The following is a 22190-nucleotide window of genomic DNA, read 5'->3' as shown; positions in this document are numbered from 1 at the left end:
TTAATGATTAGGGCTTCTACTGTGACATTTGAAAACCATAAAAGTATCTTGTGAATGAAAATAGTCTCTCTACATTGAGTATTAAGAGACAAAAAACTTCTGGTTTTTACAGTCCCTTGACATTAGTAGAGTTGTTGCTTGCTGTGAGGCTCTTCTACTCAATCAATGGATTTATTTCTTAGACAAATTTAAAGACCATTCAGTTGTCATACTGGAGCATGTTATCGAGGTCTACATGCCACAATACTGTAGAAATGTCAAAATACCATGATTAGAAATTTGCTATGAAAATATTTTCCCTTAGAAAATGTTTGATTATCAGTGATAGATTTTCTTCATGGAGCCCTTATGGTTGATAAACTGGGGGTGGGAGGTGGGGGGAGAGAGTGACCTCACTGACAATAGCCCGGTATTCAGTTACGTGATAAAAAATATTGACAAAGGAACTATGTTAACTGAGAAATTCTAAATCCAGTGATGGCATTGCTACCCCTCTGAACAAGGAGATGCTCAATAGCAGGGTTCATCAAATTGGTTTCCCATTTGGTTGCACTGGACAATCTTAACATTTTTTTTGTTATTTATTATATTGGTGGTGACTGCAGAGAAGTTGCCTCTCAACCAGTTATCAAAACAATCAATAGGTTAAAGTTTGCCATTTCAATTTGATAACACGAGTAGGTAATTAATCCAGCATAATGATTAATGAGGATATGAAGAGACACAAGGTATTTCCAGATCTTGAGTTTGAACACCAGAGGACATTAACAGTTTTCTTCCTTTTCTAACCTGTCTACCCTGTTCTTTAACTCTACAGACCAAAATGCAAGTTACTGATCATAGAACTAAAGTGGGAATTAACTTCAAATATTCTCCTGGTCCGGACTGTTCAGTTCTCCTTTTTTTGACACTCATGACAGTGCTCACATTGAGATTTCATCCTCTGGAAGGAATTATTTTTGAGAATATTGTAGTTTCCATTTTTTGTAGTGCGGTGACCTCTGTTGAACCCTTGACCTGATGTTTGTGCAAGCTGTGGCTGACTCCTTTAACATTTTCATTGCCCGATTTTCCCTCTCAGCATTGGGTTGAGTGATTCATTTTCAGTTTGCAGTCTTCCAGCCACTTACACCTTTGGGTATCCATAGTGACAAAACTCAAAACAGCAAAGGTATATTGCTTCAAGACTCTGTGTCAACTCTTGCCACTCTGTTTAAGTAAAACAAAATTAATATTACTTATTTAACATTAGTTTGTAAGAGTGAACAATAGTCTAGGTCGAATTGCTGAATTATCCACAATAATTTGATAGTCATGGTGCTTTTTTTGCATCAGGAAATGGAACAAGCCTTGGAAAGCCATTAATTCCAGATTACAACAGATATCTTTTCATTACTTTTACATAATTTGTGCACTAAAACCTTCTTTCTTTTCAAGTGCTCTTTGTTTTTTTTTAAATTAAGAACAGAACATGATTAGGGGACCCACTGTAGAAACAAGGTATTTGGCTCAGCCAGTCATTTATGCCCCATCAGAACTACTTCCTGTTTCATGCATCTAACACCTTTAATACTCAATTTTCATCCATACTGTTGCCCTACCTCCCCTAAAATTTAACATGTCCCACTCTCTGTGGCAACAAATCCCTCATTCCCAACAATCTACTGACACATGGGCTGCCTCTGGATCATGTGTTGATAATTGTTTTCTCTCCCTCAAGTGGACCACAACTTGATTCCCTCCAAGAGAAGCCCTTTGTCATTTTGAACTCAATTTATCTGATCTTCAGTCACTATATCATGAAACAAAAGACCCAGTTTGTTCATCATTGTAGATTTTATTTTATTTAGCGAGACAGCACAAACCTGTGCTGCCCAATTAATCTCCTAACTCATACCACTTCGGAACATGGGAGGAAAATGAAAAACCCAGAGGAAGCCCGCACATCCAGTCTCTCTACAGATAGTGGTGGAACTGAACCTGGTTTGCTGGTGCCATAACGTTATGCTATCATGCCGCTGTAAGATATAACCACGCAGTCCTGATGCAATTCTTTGTATCACTGACTCCAGTACCTCAGCATTACTTTCATAGTAAAATGATAGAATATATAATATCAAAAGTTGTATAACCACTGCGCAATCACGTTTATGTTCTTCTACAAATAAAGTTCATAGAACATAGAACACTACGGAACAGTTCAGGCCCTTCAGCCCTCCACGTTGTGCCAACCCAAATAATCCTTAAACCCACACTACCCCATAACCCTCCATTTTTCTTTTATCCATGTGCCTGTCCAAGAGGCTCTTAAATACCCCTAATGTTTTCAACTCCACCACCATCCCTGGCAAGTCATTCCAGGCACTCACAACCCTCTGAGTAAAAAAACTTACCCCTGATATCTCCCCTAAACTTCCCTCCCTTAATTTTGTACTTATACCCTCTGGTGTTTGCTGTTGGTACCCTGGGAAACAGGTACTGACTATCCACCCTATCTATGCCTCTCATAATCTTGTAGACCCCTATCAAGTCCCCTCTCATTCTTCTACACTCCAAAGAGAAAAGTCCCAGCTCTGCTAACCTTGCTTCATATGACTTGTTCTCCAATCCAGGCAACATCCTGGTAAATCTCCTCCGCACCTTCTCCATAGCTTCCATATCCTTCCTATAGTGAGGTTCTTTAGCATACTTAGGTTGTCAGCTTCCAAGTAATATGTCACTCCCCCACCATTTTGCTGTCAATTGTATTTCTACACAATTGTGTATTATTTACCTGACAATGTTGTATATGAGAATGAAAACAAGTTGCAGTTAATTACAAATGACCTCAGTTAGAGAAGACTATTAACATTAAACCCAATTGTTATCAGAATAAGTGTAATGAGCAGCACTATTAGCAAGGTGATTGTGACAAGAGATATTTAGTGTAGAAGCAGGTGGCTCATTATTATGTAAAATCTGATGAAGAAATACCAAAATAATTTATGTTATTCTGAGGTGTGAAAACTTTCCCAAAAGTGACAATACAAAAATGAACAGAACCAGTAAATATTGTTCTCTGCATTTCCTCGACTGGACCATCAGGAAACCAAGGTACACTCATAAATGAAATTGAATGACATGTACTGAGTGAATGAATTCTTGAAATAATATACAACCGTAATAAATTATTAAAGATTTGTTACAACAGAGGTTGTTTGATTAAGTATGTGTAACAAGTATGAAGTGGCTCATTGAAATGCAATAAAAGGAGGGAAGAAAAGATGAGCATTTAATTGGTCAGCATTGGGCAGATAGGTCTGTTTCCATGTGACTTGATGTAAAGGACCAATGATTTGAAATTTGCAATTACTGAAAGATGTATTAATGAATGCAAATCCAGGCATTATATTTCAGTATTAAGTAATGAGAATTAATACCATTATTCACACTGTGATGAATAGAGTTTAAAACCTTTTTATTACTTATATCTTTCAATCAAAATGATTTTGGCACATTTTTTGCTCATTATTTTTGCCAAAATGAATCATTTCTTAAAACATTCCTGTTGGGGAGAGCATCTTGATGTCAATAAGTGGTGTTAAAATGCTATATTTTAGAGTCATAAAAAAGTACAGACAGAAGCTGGCCTTTCGGCTCATCTGGTCTGTGTTAAGCCATTTAAGTTGCCTACTCCCATCAATCTGCACCCAGCCCATAGCCCTCCATACCCCTACCATCCATGTACCTTTTTAAACTTCCCTTAAATGTTGAAATTGAGCTTGCATGCACCACTTACACTGGCAGCTCATTTCACACTCTCACCACCCTCTGAGTGAAGGCGTTGCCCTCATGTTCCCCTTAAGCTTTTCATCTTTCACCCTTAACTCATGACCTCTAGTTGTAGTCCTACCCAATCTCAGTGAAAAAACCCTGCTGTCTATAACCAGATAATTGTGCATACCTCTATCACCCCCTCTTGATCTTCTATATTCCAAGGAATAAAGTCCTAACCTATTCAGTCTTTCCATATCTTTCAGGTCCTCCAGACTCAGTAACATCCTTGTAAATTTTCTCTTTACTTTTTCAACTTTACTTCTTAAGTTTTGCCTTACTTCTAAATACTGTGTCTGTCTCTAGAGTAAAAACAGATGCAAAAAATTCATTTGATATCTCCCCATCTCTTTTGGCTCCACACACAGATTACCATTCTGATCTTCCAGAGGACTCATTTTGTTCTTTGCAACTCTTTTGCTCATAACAGATCTGTAGAATCTCTTAGGATTTTCCTTCACCTTGTCTACTAAGGTAAACTCATGCCTTCTTTTCAGCCTTCCTGATTTCTTTCTTAAGGGTTCTCTTGCAATTCTTATGCTCCATAAGCACCTCATTTGTTCCTTCTTGCCTATATCTGTAATGTACGGCCTCAATATCTCTTGAAAACCATGGTTCCCTGCAACTGTTATCTTTATTTTTTATTCTGACAGGCACATACAAGCTTTGTACTCTCAAAATTTCACTTTTGTAGGTCTCCCACTTACCAAGTACACCATTACAAGAAAACAGCCTGTCCCAATCCACACTTGCCAGATTCAATTCACACTTGCCAAATGGCTTTTCTCCAATCTCAACCATGGATTAGACCTATCCTGTACATTTACTTTGAAATTAATGGTGTTCTGACCACTAGATGCAAAGCGTTCACCTACACTTTTCCACCCACACTGTCTCATTCCCTAATAGGAGATCAAGTATCGCACACTCTGCAGTTGGGATTTCTATGTTCTGATAAAGAAAATGTTTCTGAACACATCTGACAAATTCTATCCCATCCAATCCTTTTACAGTATGTATGTGGAAAGTTACAATCACCTACGATAACAACCTTATGTTTCTTGCAACAGTCTGCAATATCCCTACAAATTTGTTCCTCTAAATCCCTCAGATTGTAGGGTGGTTTGTAATATCGGCCCATAAATGCAGCCATAACTTTCTTTTTTCTCAGTTCACCCATTAGATGAATTGTCCAGGCTGGTCTGACTGAGCACTATTGCGACATTTTCTCTGACTAGTAATGCCACCCCTCCTCCTTTAAGCCCTCATGTTCTGTACGTCTAAGACAATGGAACTCTGGAATATTGAGCTGCCAGTCCTGCCCCTCCTGAACCAATTCTCAATAACGACTACAATATCATAATTCCAAGTGTTGATCAATGCCCTGAGCTCATCTGCTTTTCCTACGATACTTCTTACATTCAAATATATACAGCTCAGGACACCAGTTGCACCAAGCCCAACCTTGACTCCTGACTTTGTCTGAAGACTTATCAACATCTATCTCCACAACCTCTCCACCACTTGTTCTGCCATTCTGGTTCTCATTCCCTGAACTCTAGTTTAAATCCGCACCCCTCCCCCCCCACCCCCCGTGCAATACGGGTATTATTTAACTCCAGATCTTTATATCTCAGCTAAAACCTGGAACTTACAGTGTGAGAACTATCCCTGTGTATCGTAACATTATGATTGAGCTCAGTAACAGGCATCACCATAAGTGTACAGAAAGGAGATATTCTGTCCAGTGGATATAAACTGGCATCTCTGTTCTAGAAGTTTTTTTTTAATGATATAGTGCTGAGTAGATCCTTCCAGCCCTTTGAACCAGACCGTCCCCAGCAACCCTACAACCTCAATTAACCATAACCTAATCATGGAACTATTTACAATGACTAAGTAACCTACCTGGTATGTCTTTGAACCGTCGGAATAAACCAGAGCACCTTAGAAAACCCACACATTCCACAGGGAGGATGTACAGAGACTCCTTACAGATCGGCACCAGAATTGAACTCTGAACTCCAGAATACACTGAGCTGTGATAGTGCCGTACTAGCTGTCACACCACCTTGACACCCAATCCTCTCCACTTCTTTTTATAACACCTTTCTTTAATGTAATTTCACAATTTGAAAGCTTGGATGTCCTTGCCTATTTTCTGTAACTTCAATCCTCAACTACACTTGTTAATTTTTGACACGTAACCCAGGATTATGACATTGAAATCTCAGGAGATTATTTCAGATTTACTGCATTGCTCCTTGTCTAATTTGTCAGTTTCAGAACCTTGAAACTATGGGAAAACTTACCTCCTTTCATCTTCCCTATCTATCACAAACTGACTTAAAATACCAATTAATGGTTACTTTTTGGTTTATTTTTGCCTTTTCTTTCACGCATTTTGGTTTGAGGTATGGTTCATGAGCAATCCTGGCCCTTTATCTATCTCCCATATAAAGCCTAAAGGAGAAAGGCCAAAGACCACAATGAACGATGTGCCTCGTGTGAAAGGGAGCAACGATTTAAAAAATGCAAACCAAAATATAAATAATAATTGACCAACATGAAATCTCAATTATAAAAGTTGTGTGAAACATAGAAAACCTACAGCACAATACAGGCCCTTTGGCCCACAAAGCGGTGCTGAACATTTTATTATCTTAGAAATTACCCATAGTCCTCTATTAAGCTCTATGTACCTATCCAGAAGTCTCTTAAAAGACCCTATACGGACTTCCGGTTAAGATAGCGATGGTTTAGCTGATAAAAGCTATCACTCCGTTTTATTTCTTATCTCCGCACTCCTCCTCTTCCTTTTTTTCACTCCAAACTGTTAAACTTTTTATTCTCCCTTCTGCCTGCGAATATGCCTGTTTTACGATGGCTTCAAAGACCACCAAATCGGGGAAGAAAAAAGTTCCTGCAGCTGGCCCCTCAGGCGAAAACATTATCTCGATTTTGGAGCAGCACCAACAGGAAATAATGGCCGAATTTCAGTCTTCTATCAGTTTGGTGAATTTGAAATTGGATCAGATTCAATCCATAGTGGAGGATCATGCTCACATCTCGAGTCTGCCATGGATATGTTAGACCACCGTTTTAAAGAGCTGGAAAGCGTTTGCTCCGAATTGAAAGATCATAACAGCAAGCTATTATCCAAAGTTACTGATTTGGAAAGTCAGAGCAGACGTCAAAATCTATGTATTCTCAGCTTGCCAGAAATTATCGAACATGGGTCTCCCGCTGAATTTTTATCTACTCTGCTATGTGAGAATTTTGGGAATGATATACTTTTGACTCTTCCTGAGATAGACAGAGCTCACCGTACTTTTGGGCCTATGCTGGAGATGGGACATAGGCCATGTCCAGTAATTATTTGTTTTCATCGCTACCATATTAAAGATCTCCTCATTAAGGAAGCCTGTCAGAGAGGGAAGTTAGAATTTAAGGGACAACCAATTTGTGTGGTCGAGGACTATGCTCCCCAAGTTCTGAGTCTGCGAGCCAAGTTTAAAGGAGTCATGAAAGAATTATATAATTGCGGATTCAGGCCTTCCTTTTGATTTCCAGCTCGCCTCCAAATAGTTCTTACTAGTGGAGGCAAAAAGTGGTTTAACTCGGCTTCAGGAGCTCAGAAATTTATCGATGACCTCCCTAAGGCTTTGACTCCCTCTGGTTTGGTCTAATTACTTATATCGGTGGAGAAGCATTTTTATCTTCTGATTTTTTTTCTTAACCTTTCTCTCTAAAGTCAGTAAATTCGTTTTTCACAGATTCTTGTGGGTAGGTTATTGGGTAAAATCTGTTTACTTGTTTTTATATTTTTTCTTATACACTAGTTCATTTTTTTTGGATTATTACCTTGAGTTAAGCTTAACAAATTTTGGTGGAATGGTTTTTCTTTTCACTATGTATAATTTTAGTTTGTAGAGCTAAAAGTTTTCTTTTTTGTAATTGATGCAAAATGGAGCTGATGATGATGTTAAGAAACAGGAAGTAGGATTATGGAGTGATTTTCTTTTGAAGAGGCTGCTGCTTTTCGGTAGCTCTCTTGCCGTGGGGTGCGAGGGGGGAAGGAACTGTAACACCAATATTATTCATAGAATCTTTAGACATTTGTATTATTCAGGATGTATTTCTGTCCTGTTTTTCTTGTTTTATACTTTTGCCCCAGGACTATTTCTCGAATTTCTGACAATGCTTATGCCTAATATCCTCTATTTTTTTTAAAAAGGACGATGGTTAGTCTGTTGAGTTTTGTAAGCTGGAATGTTAAGGGATTGAATCATCCTGTTAAAAGAAGGAAGGTGTTTTCACATCTTAAACAGCTTAACGCAGCAATTGCTTTTTTGCAAAAAAACACACACATTCATAGTTCTGATAAATCTTGTCTTATGTCAAGATGGGTGGGGCAGCACTTTTATTTAACTTTTCAGGCTAAAGCCGGGGGGGGGGGCAGGGTTCAATTCTTATAAATCAAAATTGTTCCCTTTGAGCTTCATAACAAAGTATCTGATACAAATGGTCATTTTATTATTGTCTCAGGGAGATTGTACAACACACTGGTAGTCTTGGCTAACTTATGTGCTCCCAATTCGGATGATGTGGAGTTTTTTGATTGTTTCTTCTCTTTATTGCCTGAGCTGAGTTCATATTCTCTCATATTGGGCGGTGATTTTAATTGTTGGTTGGATCCAGTTTTGGATCGATTGTCCTCTATTCCTAGATTACCAAGTAAATCTGATTTATCAATTCAGTCTGTCCTTTCTATTTATGGTATCTCTGATGTATGGTGTATTCTCCATCCAAATGTGAGAGATCTTTTTTTCACATGTCCATCATACTTTCATGAGAATTGATTATTTTTTAATTGATAATCAGCTGATTCCATTGGAGTATATGATGACTATCGGATTTCAGATATATTGATTTCAGATCACACCCTAGTCACCATGTCTATAATTCTTCCTGGTTTCCCCCAAATGAATAAACGTTGGTGTCTTAATTTGACTTTGTTGTTGGATAATGAGTTTGTAAAATTTATGGAGGACCAGATAACTTTTTAAAAAAAATACTAACACGTCATCTGAAACCTCAAGTCAGGTTGTTTGGGATGATATAAAAGAATACCTAAGAGGTCAAAAAAATTTATATACTGTGAATTTGAATAGAAAGACCCATAAAGAGTGATTAGATCTGATCAATCAAATTAAAGCAACAGACCGACTATATGCCCAGACCAAAAATCTAGAGCTGTATAAGAAACGAGTGGAACTTTAAATTAAGTTTGACCTTATTTCCACTCACCCAATTGAATGCCAACTTTTGGAAAGTAAGAACCGGTTTTATATCCATGGTGATAAATCTGGTAAACTTTTAGTCAACCAACTAAAGTGCTCTAAAGTTAAACAACATATCACAAAAATTCGAATGGAAAATGGGAACATTACCTTGAATCATTCTGAAATTAATGACACATTCCAGAATTACTATTCTCAACTCTATACTTCTGAATTTCTAAATGACACAATTTCTGTCGAGCTTTTCTTAAATAGTTTAAATATTCCTAAGCTTTCTCCTGATCTTAAAGCAAAATTGAATGAACCATTATCACTAGAGGAAATATCCTCAGCTATTTCTGTACTGCAGTCTGGTAAATCTCCTGGGCCTGATGGGTTCTCTGCAGAATTCTATAAATCATTTTCCTCACTGCTTTCGCCTCAACTAATGTTAGTTTTAACTGACCCGTTTAAACATGGTAAATCACCAGCAGCATTGAATGAGGCATGCATCATTCTTTTAGTGAAAAAAGGTAAAGATCCAACAGAGTGTTCCTCATACAGGCCGATTTCTTTGCTAAATGTTGATGTTAAAATTTTGGCTAAAGTTTTGGCATGTACTTTGGAGAACATTCTACCCTTAATTATTTCTGAAGACCTATCTGGTTTTATTAAAAATTGTCTCCCTTTTTTTAATATACGGCATCTATTTAATATCTTATACTCACCTTCAGCTGGGATTCCTGAATGTGTCATTTCTCTAGATGTGGAGAAAGCGTTTGATTGTATGGAGTGGAATTATCTTTTTGTGGTTTTAGAAAAATTTGATTTTGGAAAAAGTTTTATCACATGGATTAAATTGTTATATTCACACCCCACTACTTCTGTCTTGACTAACTCTCAACAATCCCAATCTTAAACTTGGCACCCAGCAAGGGAGGGAGGGAGGGTGTTGAGCACAAAGTTTCTCTTTATGCTGATGATCTTTTACTTTTTATATCAAACCTGACTACCTCCTTATCCCCAATGTTTCCACTCCTTAACAAATTTAGCCAGCTTTCCGGATACAAACTTAACTTACATAACAGCAAATTCTTTCCAATAAATAGAGAAGCACAATTATTAAAATTTCGTAACCTCCCTTTTAAAGTAGTAAATAATCGATTTACTTACCTTGGCATTACAGTAACAAGAAATTATAAGCATCTTTTTGGAGAAAATTTCATTATTTTAAATCATGCAGAGTTTAGCACAGTTGTCACCCTTGTCCATGTCTCTGATAGGTCAAATTAATGTTGTTTAAATGTATATCTTTCCTAAATTTTTATACTTATTTCAATCTTTACCAATTTTTATTTCAAAAGCACTTTTGACTCGTTAGATACTATTATTTTGTCTTATCTATAGAAGGGCAAATGTCTCAGAATAAATAAAGCTCACCTTCAGAAACCTAAAAGGGTAAGTGGTATGGCCTTGCCTAATTTTCATTTATATTACTGGGCAGCCAACATACATTGTCTTATCTTTTGGTCTTACTTTTATAATCAGTCTGACTGCCCAATATGGGTGGCAACGGAGTTGAACTCTAATAAGAAACTCACCATCTCCGCTCTTCTTGGATCTGCACTTCCTTGCTATTTGCCTAAATCAATTGTTAATCCAGTCATTAGACACACTCTGAGATTATGGGCTCAGATCAGAAAACATAACGGGCTTCACAATTTCGCTCTCTCTCTAGTCCTATTCTACATAATCATTTTTTTCAGCCTTTATGCAGGACTTAACATTTCTAGACTGGCACAGAAAGGGCATTAGGTGCTTTGAAGATCTTTTCATAGATAAGTGCTTTGCAACTTTTGAACAACTGTCTGTAAATTTGGCCTACCTAACACTCATTTCTTTAGATATCTCCAAATTAGACATTTTATCAACCCTTTAGTACCAAACTTTCCTGAGGTACCTGATAAAAATGTTGTTGATTTGTTTCTTATTATGAACCCATTGGGTAAAGGTTTAATTTCTACTATTCGAGATATGTTAGCGATGTTGAGGCAAGCCTCCTTTGATAAAAATTAAAACTGCCTGGGAGCATGATTTAAATTTTCCTTTTTTGGAGGGATGTGTTTGGAATATTATCTAAAGTTATAGATATGGATGTTCAACCTAATCCACTTACAGCAATTTTTGGGATTATTCCAGAGGAAGCAAGCAAACTGTCTGCTTCCGCCCAACATGTGATAGCTTTTTCAACTTTACTCCCTAGGAGAGCTATTTTGCTACATTGGAAAGAATCTAACCCACCTGCTGTTTTCTATTGGCTCTCCTCCATTATGTCATGTCTAAGCTTGGAGAAAATTAGAACCGGATATTTGATCCATCCTTTAATTTTGAACAAATCTGGCGACCTTTTATTCAACGTTTTCACATAATTTAATTTATTTTTATTTATTTATTTTTCTTAATTCTCTTTGGGAAAAATCCTTATCCATGAAAGTTCGGAATGACTGGAAGGATGTGTTTTATTCTCTCTCTCTGTTTTTTCTAATTTTATCCTCAATTGGACTACCCAATCTTTCTTTCTCTTTCCTTTTTTTCTCTTTCTTTTTTTTTTGTTTTTTGTTTCAGTTTAGTTAGTGGTTTTTTTTTTGCTTATCAATAAAATTTCCAATGTTTTTTTATGATTGTTCTGAGGAGTTATAGTTTTTTTACCATTGTATATATAACAGCATAATATTTTACTTATTTGATTTTGATATTATATACTTTTTGTTTTTACTATTGCTGTTTATATGTCTTTTGTATTATCAACTTGTTAAACTCTTCTTCCAATTTGTATATTCTTTATTTGGAAATCAATCAAAAAGATTGAAAAATGAAATGAAATAAGTTTTCCTTTGTCCAATGTGGTTTGGGATTAAATTCTCAAGTCAGTTAATTCAACTTCTCTATGTGCTCGCCACTGCCTTTTACAGTTCAAGGTGGTACACAGGGCTCATTTGTCTAAAACTAAATTATCGCGGTTCTATCTTGATATTAGTCCCTGTTGCGATAAGTGTTAAGGGGGCGAGGCTTCTCTTACTCATATGTATTGGGCTTGTCCTGGCTTGCAGAAATTCTGGAGAGACTTTTTTTTAAACTTTATCTCATATACTTAATTGCTACTTGGAACCTAACCCAAGGTTACTCTTTTTGGTACTTCAGGAGAAGTTGACATGCATCTGACTCCGACTAAGCGTGGTACATTGTCTTTCGCCTCTCTTTTGGCCAGACGTGCAGTCCTTCTTAGGTGGAGAGATGCTGCCCCACCCACTCATGCTCAATGGCTCAGAGACATTATGTCCTGCTTAGACCTTGAGAAGATTCATTATTCACATCTTAATTCGGACATAAAGTTCCAAAGGGTGTGGGGACCTTTTCTTGAATATTTTCATAATTCCCATTTAGATTAAGGGTGCATCCCTCCCTTTTTTCTTTTACATTTAAATCCCTTACTTCCAGCTTCTTACGGTTAAGATTTATGGGTTTTTAATGTGTAAACATATCATAGATTAGGTAGTAGGCAATATACCTTCTTTTTATAAATACAGCTCTGTGGTGATAAAGTTCTGATTAACTTTTTTTATATATTGTAAGGTTGGCTTGGAGTTGGGTAGTGGGAGGGTGGGGTGGTAACTAACTTTATACGATTCTACTATGGGTGCTTTTTCTTACTTGTTATGAACTGTACATCTGATACGTTTGTTTTGCACTGTATAAACTTTTTTTTTACTGTTTTTTTGTTTTGTCACATTGTAGAAACTCATAAAAAAAGTTAATAAAAAAAGAGTGGAAAAAAAAGAGCCTATCGTATCCGCCTCCACCACCGTTGCCGGCAGCCCATTCCACGCACTCACCACTGAGTAAAAAACTTATCCGACATCTCCTCTGTACCTACTTTCAATCACCTTAAAACTATGCCCTCTTGTGCTAGCCATCTCAGCCATGGGAAAAAGTCTCTGAGTATCTGCATGATCAGTGCCTCTCATCATCTTGTACACCTCTATCAGGTCACCTTTCATTCTCTGTCACAATTAGTACACAACATATTTCAAAACATTAGTGCACAGTCAAATTCACATCTATAAACCTGTATCTCCAACTCATTTTGGCAATGCAGCAATAACACTTGGACCATTAATTGTTATGAGGTCTTAAGTTTGTACTTACTCTGAATCTGGAGAGATCTCTGAGATACTGTGGGATGTTGCAGAATGGGGAGTTGAAGGGCAAGGGGCAGAAGTCATTGAAGATGTGTGTGCCCCAGAAGGGGTACAAGTCGTCTGTGGGGCTGAAGGAGTGGTGGTGGAGGGAGCAGAAGAAAGGGCTGAAGAATTGAAAGAAGCAAGGATAGAGGAAAGAATATCCAACTGCTCTGTAGATGGATGTCGGCTGGGCAAGGGCTCTAATTGCTCTCGGGAAGGTTGCCTTCTGGGAAGAGTGTTTAACTGTTCCCTGGAGGGATGCCTGCTAGGCACTGTGTCTACATTCTCTCTAGATAAGTATCTGCGAGGCAATGAGTTGAGTTGTTCTCGAGAAGACTGCCGATTTGACATTAAACCTGTTTGGTCCCGAGTTGGCTGTCTTCTAGATAGCGTATCTAGATTCTCTCTGGATGATTGCCTGTTTGACAGTGCCTCCAAATGCTCCCTGGATGCATGTCGACTAGGAAGAGTGTTCATCTGCTCTCCAGAAAGCTGTCTACTGGGTCCTGTGTTTAGCCATTCTCTAGACATTTGTCTTACAGGTAATGTGTCCAATTGTTGTCTAGAACCGTGCCTTCTTGGTAATGAGTCTAGCTGTTCTCTGGACCCATATCGGCTGGGTAGTGTGCTCTGATATTCTCTAGAAGCATGCCTGCTTGGGACTGCATCGAGCTGCTCTCTGGACCCATGCCTGCTTGGGACTGCATCGAGCTGCTCTCTGGACCCATGCCTGCTGGGAACAGTTTCCAGTCGTTCTCTGGACCCATGCCTGCTAGAGAGTACATCCAGCTGCTCCTTAGACATCTGTCTCCTAACTAAAATGTCCAGTTGTTCACGGGATGAATATCGGCTGGCTGGTTGAGACAGACTTCCAGCACCCGAGTACATTCGGCCATAGGAAGCCGCTGGGACAACCCTGGGACCTAGTGTTGAAGTATTGTACCAGGGCAATTCAACTTGCATTCTGTTGATCGAAGTCAAGCTTTCATTCTTCAGTGTCGTAGATGGATATTGCATTCTGTTTTTCAAAATGCCTAGATGAAACAAAATAATACAAACTGAATTTAAGATCTTGAGTTCTCAAATTAGTTCCATCAGCGGGAAAGGCAACCTCAAAAGAAAAATAATTTACAATTAACACCCTTCAATGTGATCTGATAGACTTCATAATGAATTGATAGATTGTCAAGATGACATGGCCATATACAATTGTTGCACAGTGTAACAGCTCGTGAGTTGCTTAATAGAAGGACAGATCAAAGAATTGAGTGTTCTGTACTATCAATTTTCCAATAATTGATTTTCATTTTAATACAGATTTATTTTTGCGAAATAACTGTAATTCATTTTTTGTTGATGGTTATAGAACTTCTCATGAGACGATATAGGGGTATACAAAATGATGGAATATAGTGTCCATCACATTCTGATTGTGTGCAAATTGGCTGCCCGTTTTTCTATCAATAGACAATAGACAGTAGGTGCAGGAGTAGGCCATTCAGCCCTTCTAGCCAGCACCGCCATTCACTGTGATCATGGCTGATCGTACACAATCAGTACCTCGTTCCTGCCCTCTCCCCATATCCCCTGACCCAGCTATTTATAAGAGCTCTATCTCTCTCTTGAATGCATCCAGAAACTTGGCCTCCACTGCCTTCTGGGGCAGAGCATTCCACATATCCACCACTCTCTGGGTGAAATAGTTTTTCCGCATCTCTGTTCTAAATGGCCTACCCCTTATTCTTAAACTGTGGCCTCTAGTTTTGGACTCACCCATCATCGGGAACATGCTTCCTGCCTCCAGTGTGTCCAGTCCCTTAATAATCTTATATGTTTCAATCTAATCCCCTCTCATCCTTCTAAATTCCAGTGTATACAAGCCCAGTTGCTCCAATCTTTCAACATATGACAGTCCCGCCATTCTGGGAATTAACCTTGTGAACCTACGCTGCACTCCCTCAATAGCAAGAATGTCCTTCTTCAAATTTGGAGACCAAAACTGTACACAATACTCCAGGTGGGGTCTCACCAGGGCCCTGTACAGCTGCAGAAGGACCTCTTTACTCCTATACTCAATTCCTCTTGTTATAAAAACCAGCATGCCATTAGTTTTCTTCACTGCCTGCTGTACCTGCATGTTTGCTTTCATTGACTGATGTACAAGAACACCTAGATCTTGTTGTACTTCCCTTTTCCTAAATTGACTCCATTTAGATAGTAATTTGCCTTCCTGTTCTTGCCACCAAAGTGGATAACCTCACATTTATCCACATTAAACTGCATCTGCCATACATTTGCCCACTCACTCAACCTGTCCAAGTCACCCTGCATTCTCATAACATCCTCCTGACATTTCACACTGCCACCCAGCTTTGTGTCATCAGCAAATTTGCTAATGTTACTTTTAATCCCTTCATCTAAATCATTAATGTATATCGTAAACAGCTGCGGTCCCAGCACCGAACCTTGCAGTACCCCACTGGTCACAGCCTGCCATTCGGAAAGGGACCCATTAATCACTACTCTTTGTTTCCTGTCAGCCAGCCAATTTTCAATCCATGTCAGTACTCTGCCCCCAATACCATGTGCCCTAATTTTGCCCACTAATCTCCTATGTGGGACTTTATCAAAAGCTTTCTGGAAGTCCAGGTACACTACATCCACTGGCTCTCTCTTGTCCATTTTCATAGTTACATCCTCAAAAGACTCCAGAAGATTAGTCAAGCATGATATTCCCTTCGTAAATCCATGCTCACTCGGACTGATCCTTCTACTGCTATCCAAATGTGTCATAATTTCCTCTTTTATAATTGACTCCAGCATCTTTCCCACTACTGACGTCAGGCTAACCGGTCTATAATTCCCTGTTTACTCTCTCCCTCCTTTCTTGAAAAGTGGGACAACATTAGCCACCCTCCAATCGGCAGGAACTGTTCCTGAATCTATAGGACATTGGAAAATGATTACCAATGCATCCACGATTTCTAGAGCCACCTCTTTAAGTACCCTGGGATGCAGACCATCAGGTCCCGGAGACTTATCAGCCTTCAGACTCAACAGTCTATCCAACACTGTTTCTTGCCTAGTATAAATTTCCTTCAGTTCATCCTTTACCCTAGTTCCTTTGGCCACTATTACATCTGGGAGATTGTTTGTGTCTTCCCTAGTGAAGACAGATCCAAAGTACCTGTTTAACTCATCTGCCATTTCCTTGTTCCCCATAATAAATTCACCTGTTTCTGTCTTCAATGGCCCAATTTTGGTCTTAACTACTTTTTTGCTATTCACATACCTAAAGAAGCTTTTACTATCCTCCTTTATATTCTTGGCTAGTTTACCTTCATACCTCATTTTTTCTTGGTGTATTGCCTTTTTTGTTATCTTCTGTTGCTCTTTAAAAGCTTCCCAGTCCTCCAGTTTCTCGCTCATCTTTGCTATGTTATACTTCTTCTGTTTTATTTTTATACTGCCCTTTACTTCCCTCGTCAGCCACGGCCGCCCCTTACTCCCCTTAGGATCTTTCTTCCTCTTTGGAATAAACCGATCCTGCACCTTCTGCATTATTCCCAGAAATACCTGCCATTTTTGTTCCACTGTCTTTCTTACTAGGGTATTGTTCCATTGAACTTTGGCCAGCTCCTTCCTCATAACTCCATAGTTCCCTTTGTTCAACTGTAATACTGACACATCCAATTTTCCCTTCTCCTTCTCAAATTGTAGGTTAAAACATATCATATTATGGTCACTACCTCCTAATGGTTCCTTTACCTCGAGGTCCCTGATCAAATCTGGTTCATTGCACAACACTAAATCTAGAATTGCCTTCTCCCTGTTAGGCTCCAGTACAAGCTGTTCTAAGAATCCATCCCGGAGGCACTCCACAAACTCCCTTTCTTGGGGTCCAGTACCATTCTGCTTCTCCCAGTCTACCTGCATGTTGAAATCCCCCATGACAACTGTATCATTACCTTTGCGACATGCCAATTTTAACTCTTCATTCAACTTACACCCTACGTCCAGACTGCTGTTTGGGGGCCTGTAGATAACTCCCATTAGGGTATTTCTACCCTTAGAATTTCTCAGTTCTATCCATACTGACTCTACATCCCCAGATTCTATGTCCCCCTCGCAAGGGACTGAATGATTATCACTACCATAATGATTTCATTTCAATAGCACTGCCAAAGCTCTGAAGCTTTTTGTAAAGATATGAAGAGGCATTAACAGAGTGAAGGCATATTCTATATCTATGTTACCCCATTGTTTACCGTTCTTATTTTCTGTTCTCTGCCATCATTATTGTGTAACAATACATCCCACAGATTTCTGATGGGTATTTTGTAGATCTGTTGTACTTGTGGTTCAATAAAGTTGTCCTAACCATAGGGGTGGAGGATGGGGAGGGTGCAGGGGTAATAGAGATAAGCTCCCACCACCTATTAAATGTTTCCAATTGCGTGCATCTCAAATAGCCTCTGATAACCAAGTTCAGCTCCTAACCTTCACGTGTTCTTAGCTACTAATCATTTCTATGACAGCAGAAAGGACAAGGTGGGTTACTGGTGCCTTAAAACCAGTTGCTCCAGGCAGTTAGGGCATGTTAGCCATGGTTGGCAGCATATTTAGAAGGAAAATTCTGATCTCAAACTTTGGCTGCCTTACGGTTATTCCCACTCATGGGTAAGATTTTGGGAGTAATCCCAAGAAAAAATCCAGAGCTAGATTCCTGAAGGCAGTCCTACATTGAGTTCAATACTGACTGACAACTGCTGCAATGCTGCTGGTGCCAAACTGTATCAGTATCTGGCTCAGCTGTCTGGAGAAGGGCACAGCTCTCCATATCAAACTGCCCTAGCTTGTATACAGATAGCTAGGGTGCAACATCCATGGTCAACCCTGACCAATGGAGGGCCTGATGCACCTACCCACACAGCAGATTTTATATTTATCATACACTATTCCTCTAGTTTATCACCAATGCTGTGAACTTTTTCTATGTGAAAGTTTACCTTTCCTCTGCTGCTCTTGTTTGAATAGGTGGGTTGGTGCATTCTCATCACTGCTCACAATGGACATGTCAGGCTGGTTGTTGTTAGTGGCATCCTTATTGAAATCTAGGCCCAGCTTTCTTTCTGAGCCCCACTTCTGCAGTGAGCAGGCATGAACTTCACACTCGCCCAGTGCTGGCCAATAGGATATTAAATCATTGCCATCACAATCTGTAAAATATAATGAAGCATTTGACAGGCTCTGCCTGCATCAAACAAAGCAAAGCGAAAGTCTTGTGAAAAATTTAGCAAAGAATTGGGAATTTAGTACAAAAAGCAATATGAGCTTCTGTTATGATTTAGAGCCTCAGTTGTGCTAGAAGAGTCATAGAATTGAACTAAGGCCTGTATGCCCTATGCCTCTGTTTACTTAATGAAGAAATTTCAGGCTGTGTGATGGCTAAGACTGTTGCTTGAGGATACACAGACAAAACACTGGAGGAACTCAGCAGGTTAGGCAGCATGGGTGCCTAACTCAGAAGGTTCTGTAAATGTACAAACAGTTGACGTTTTGAGAGCTAGACCCTTCTTCAAGACCGGAAAGGAAGAGGGAGGATGCCGGAATAAAAAGGTGAGGGGAGGGTAAGGAGGATTATCTGGAAGGTGAAAGGTGAAGCCAGGTAGGTGGGAAAGGTCAAGGGATGGAAAAGAAGGGATCTGATAGGAGAGGAGAGTGGATCATGGGAGAAAGGGAGGAAGGAGGACCAACAGGGTGAGGTGAAAGGCAGGTGAAGACAAGAGGTAAGAGGCCTGACTGAAGAATACAAGAGGGAAGGGGGAGAGGAAAAGAAAAAGGAGAAAATAATTACTGGAAGAAGAAATTGATGTTCACACCATCAAACTGGAGGTTACATAGACGGAACATGAAGTGTTGTTCCTCCACCCTGAGAGTGGCCTCATCATGGCAAAAGAGGAGGCCACGGAACGACATGTTGTAATGGGGATAGAAATTAAAATGCTTGCCTACCGGGAAACCCACTTTTGGTGGAGGGAGCAGAGGTGCTTGACAAAGCGGTTCCCCCAATTTATATTGGGTCTCACTAATTCACTCACTGTCTTTCATTTGTAGCTATTTCTTTTGCATTCCTAATATTTTGCCATATTATTCTGGTGAAATTAATTTTCATAGTAAGTTTTAATTCTCTTTCAGCAACATACACAAAATCCTGGAAGGACTCTGCAGGTCAAGCAGCATCCGTGGAGGAGAATAAACAGTTGACATTTCATCAGGACTGGAAAGGAAGGGGGCAGAAGCCAGATTAGGAGGTAGGGGGAGGGGAAGTAGAAGCTGGCAGATGATAGGTGAAACCAGGTGAGGGAGGGGGATGAAGTAAGAAGCTGGCAGGTGATAGGTGAGACCAGGTGAGGGTGACAGTAGGTGGGTGAGGGAGGGGGATGAAGTAAGAAGCTGGCAGGTGATAGGTGAGACCAGGTGAGGGTGACAGTAGGTGGGTGAGGGAGGGGGATGAAGTAAGAAGCTAGGAGGTGATGGGTGGAAGAGGTAAAGGGCTGAAGAAGGTGGCAAATAGGAAAAGATAGTGGGCCATGGAAGAAAAAGGCGAAGGAGAAGAAGCAGAAAGAATTGGTCAGGTGAGAAGAGAAGATGGGTGGGGAGAGTAATTAGCACAATTCAGAGAAACCGATGTTCATACCAAATTGGAGGCTTGCCAAACTGATATGAGGTGTTGCTCCTTTAACCTGTTTGGCCTCATCATGACAGTTAAAGGAGATCATGAACAGAGATGTCAGAATGAGAACGGGAAGTGAAATTGATATGGATAGCCACCAGGAGGATCCTGCCTTTTACTGTAGATGGTGACGGTGCTTGATGAAGTGGTCTCCCAATCTGAGTAAGGTCTCACTGATGTAGTGTGTCGGCCTCCGTTAGTCTCGATAGACCATGGATTTGCACCTTGGAAAGTTTCCAGGGCGCAAGCCTGGGCAAGGTTATTTTTTTACGGAAGACAGGCAGTTGCCCATGCTGCAAGTCTCCCCTCTCCACACCACCGATGTTGTCCAAGGGAAGGGCATTAGGACCCATAAAGCTTGGCACCAGTGTCGTCGCAGAGCAATGTGTGGTTAAGTGCCTTGCTCAAGGACACACACGCAACCTCAGCCATCTTCAGATCACTAGACAGATGCCTTAACCACTTGGCCACGTGCCAAATCTGGCTGAAGCAAATAAGGACTTCCTTTCACCAATATGTGATGCACACTTTGCACTTAAATAAGGTGACCAGCTTTTTTTAATCAGTCTGACATATATCCAGATGTTTTTTTTGGTTTTGAAGAGAAATCAAATGCGTTTATTTTGGTCTTACAGTTTCCACCCTTGTGCAAAGAATTCATTTTAGAGCACTATGAAGATCTGCTCTTTCCCTTCACATCTCTTTACTTAACGAGATGTTAGGCAGGTTTTTTGATAGCCCTTTAGGTTAGCTCACTCTAAGATTAACTACCGTACTGAGAGATGCTTATACTTCAACCTATCTTAAGTTTGCATAGATTTGTCTGGTGACAAAGTTCTTTCAGCTCGGCCTCTTCAATTAATTATTGAGTGCTAATCACAAATGCCACAAGAACTTCTCAGTCAAAGGTACTTTTGTCTAAAATTTAATTTTGTTTGCAATATGTGTTTTATGATACTTCATGGTAGTTAGCTGTTGTACTTGTGAAGGGGGGAGGGGTTTGTATAACCTTGAAATGCAGACAGAACTGTCACCTTCCTTTAATTACACTGCTAAAATACATGAGAACAATTGAAGTCGATTCTTCCCGCTCTTTAATCCACCAACTGATGTGGAAAAGATCCTTAATTATCTTCATACACATCCCTGACAAATAAATGTAATTAACCTTCTACCAAAGATACAAACTACAGAAAACCTCACTTAAGAAGCCTATTAAAAAGTCACAAAAATGTTAATGAGTTGTCAAATGGAATTTTGTCCACTGGGACTAATAATGTCAAGCCATCAATTTATCACTGGAGTAATTACTTTTACTGGGGCTTTATGGAGCGCGAGAATTTCATTTTATTGCCTGGAATATTCAAAAAGGAAAAGAGAAAAGAACTGGTGATTCAAGATTCAAAAACTTTATTGTCATTCTAACCGTACATCAGCTCTGCAGGGCAGAATGAGACAGCGTTTCCCAGGAGCAGTGCAATCAGAACATAACAAACGCAAGAATAAATAATAAGCACAACAATGTTGAGTACTCAACATCAAAAATAAAATGAGTAAAGCTCTGAGTAGCTGTGACAAATTATTGTTCATTATTCTGCATACAAATCAGCAAAGACCAAGATCATCTAATAAGCTCTCAATACAAGATAATTTAATTGATGACATTAATCTTGAAGAGTAAAAGGATAAACGTTGGACCAGCAGAAAGAAGTTGCTTATTAAGAAGCAAGAAACTCCATAAACTGTTTGTTCTTCTGCCATCAGGCAAACGTTACAGGAGCATCAAAACAAAAACCACAAGGCTACTAAACAGCTTCCTCCCACAGGCAGTCAGACTGCTAAATAGCTGCTCTACCTGACTCTGCTTTGGACACTGTTAACTTGCACTGGACACTTATAACTCGATTTTAACCGACATGTGGCTGTTGTGTTTTATTATTTATTGTTGTGTTTACTATTCGTTGCGTTTGTTATGTTCTGATTGCACTTGCCCCTGGGAAACGCTGTCTCATTCTGCCCTGCAGAGCTGATGTACAATTAGAATGGCATAAAGATTTTGAATCTTTGAACCTTTCAAATCTGAGGGCCGGCAAACTTCATAAGTTCATTCCAAAATAG

The 22190-nt window shown here is 39.4% G+C and overlaps 1 protein-coding gene and 1 long non-coding RNA gene across 2 annotated transcripts in view; both read right to left on the bottom strand.

The window, feature by feature from the left end:
• Positions 1-22190, bottom strand: part of LOC132377873 (cadherin EGF LAG seven-pass G-type receptor 3-like) — a 511939-nt gene that overhangs the window by 151360 nt on the left and 338389 nt on the right. The window contains exons 33-34 of the mRNA XM_059944310.1: positions 18346-18555; positions 13302-14370 (exon numbers count right to left, since the gene is read on the bottom strand). Coding sequence (XP_059800293.1) covers positions 13302-14370; positions 18346-18555 — 1279 coding nt within the window. The remainder of the gene's footprint in view (positions 1-13301; positions 14371-18345; positions 18556-22190) is intronic.
• On the bottom strand, positions 361-13290 carry LOC132378078 (uncharacterized). The gene is made up of 2 exons (XR_009506880.1): positions 5722-13290; positions 361-1209 (listed from the first exon to the last, which is right to left on the bottom strand). It is a non-coding gene; the product is annotated as an uncharacterized LOC132378078 (long non-coding RNA).

The sequence above is a fragment of the Hypanus sabinus genome, chromosome 19 (assembly GCF_030144855.1).
Source record: "Hypanus sabinus isolate sHypSab1 chromosome 19, sHypSab1.hap1, whole genome shotgun sequence".
Taxonomy (NCBI): Eukaryota; Metazoa; Chordata; class Chondrichthyes; order Myliobatiformes; family Dasyatidae; genus Hypanus; species Hypanus sabinus.
This window is presented reverse-complemented; position numbering and strand designations above follow the sequence as displayed.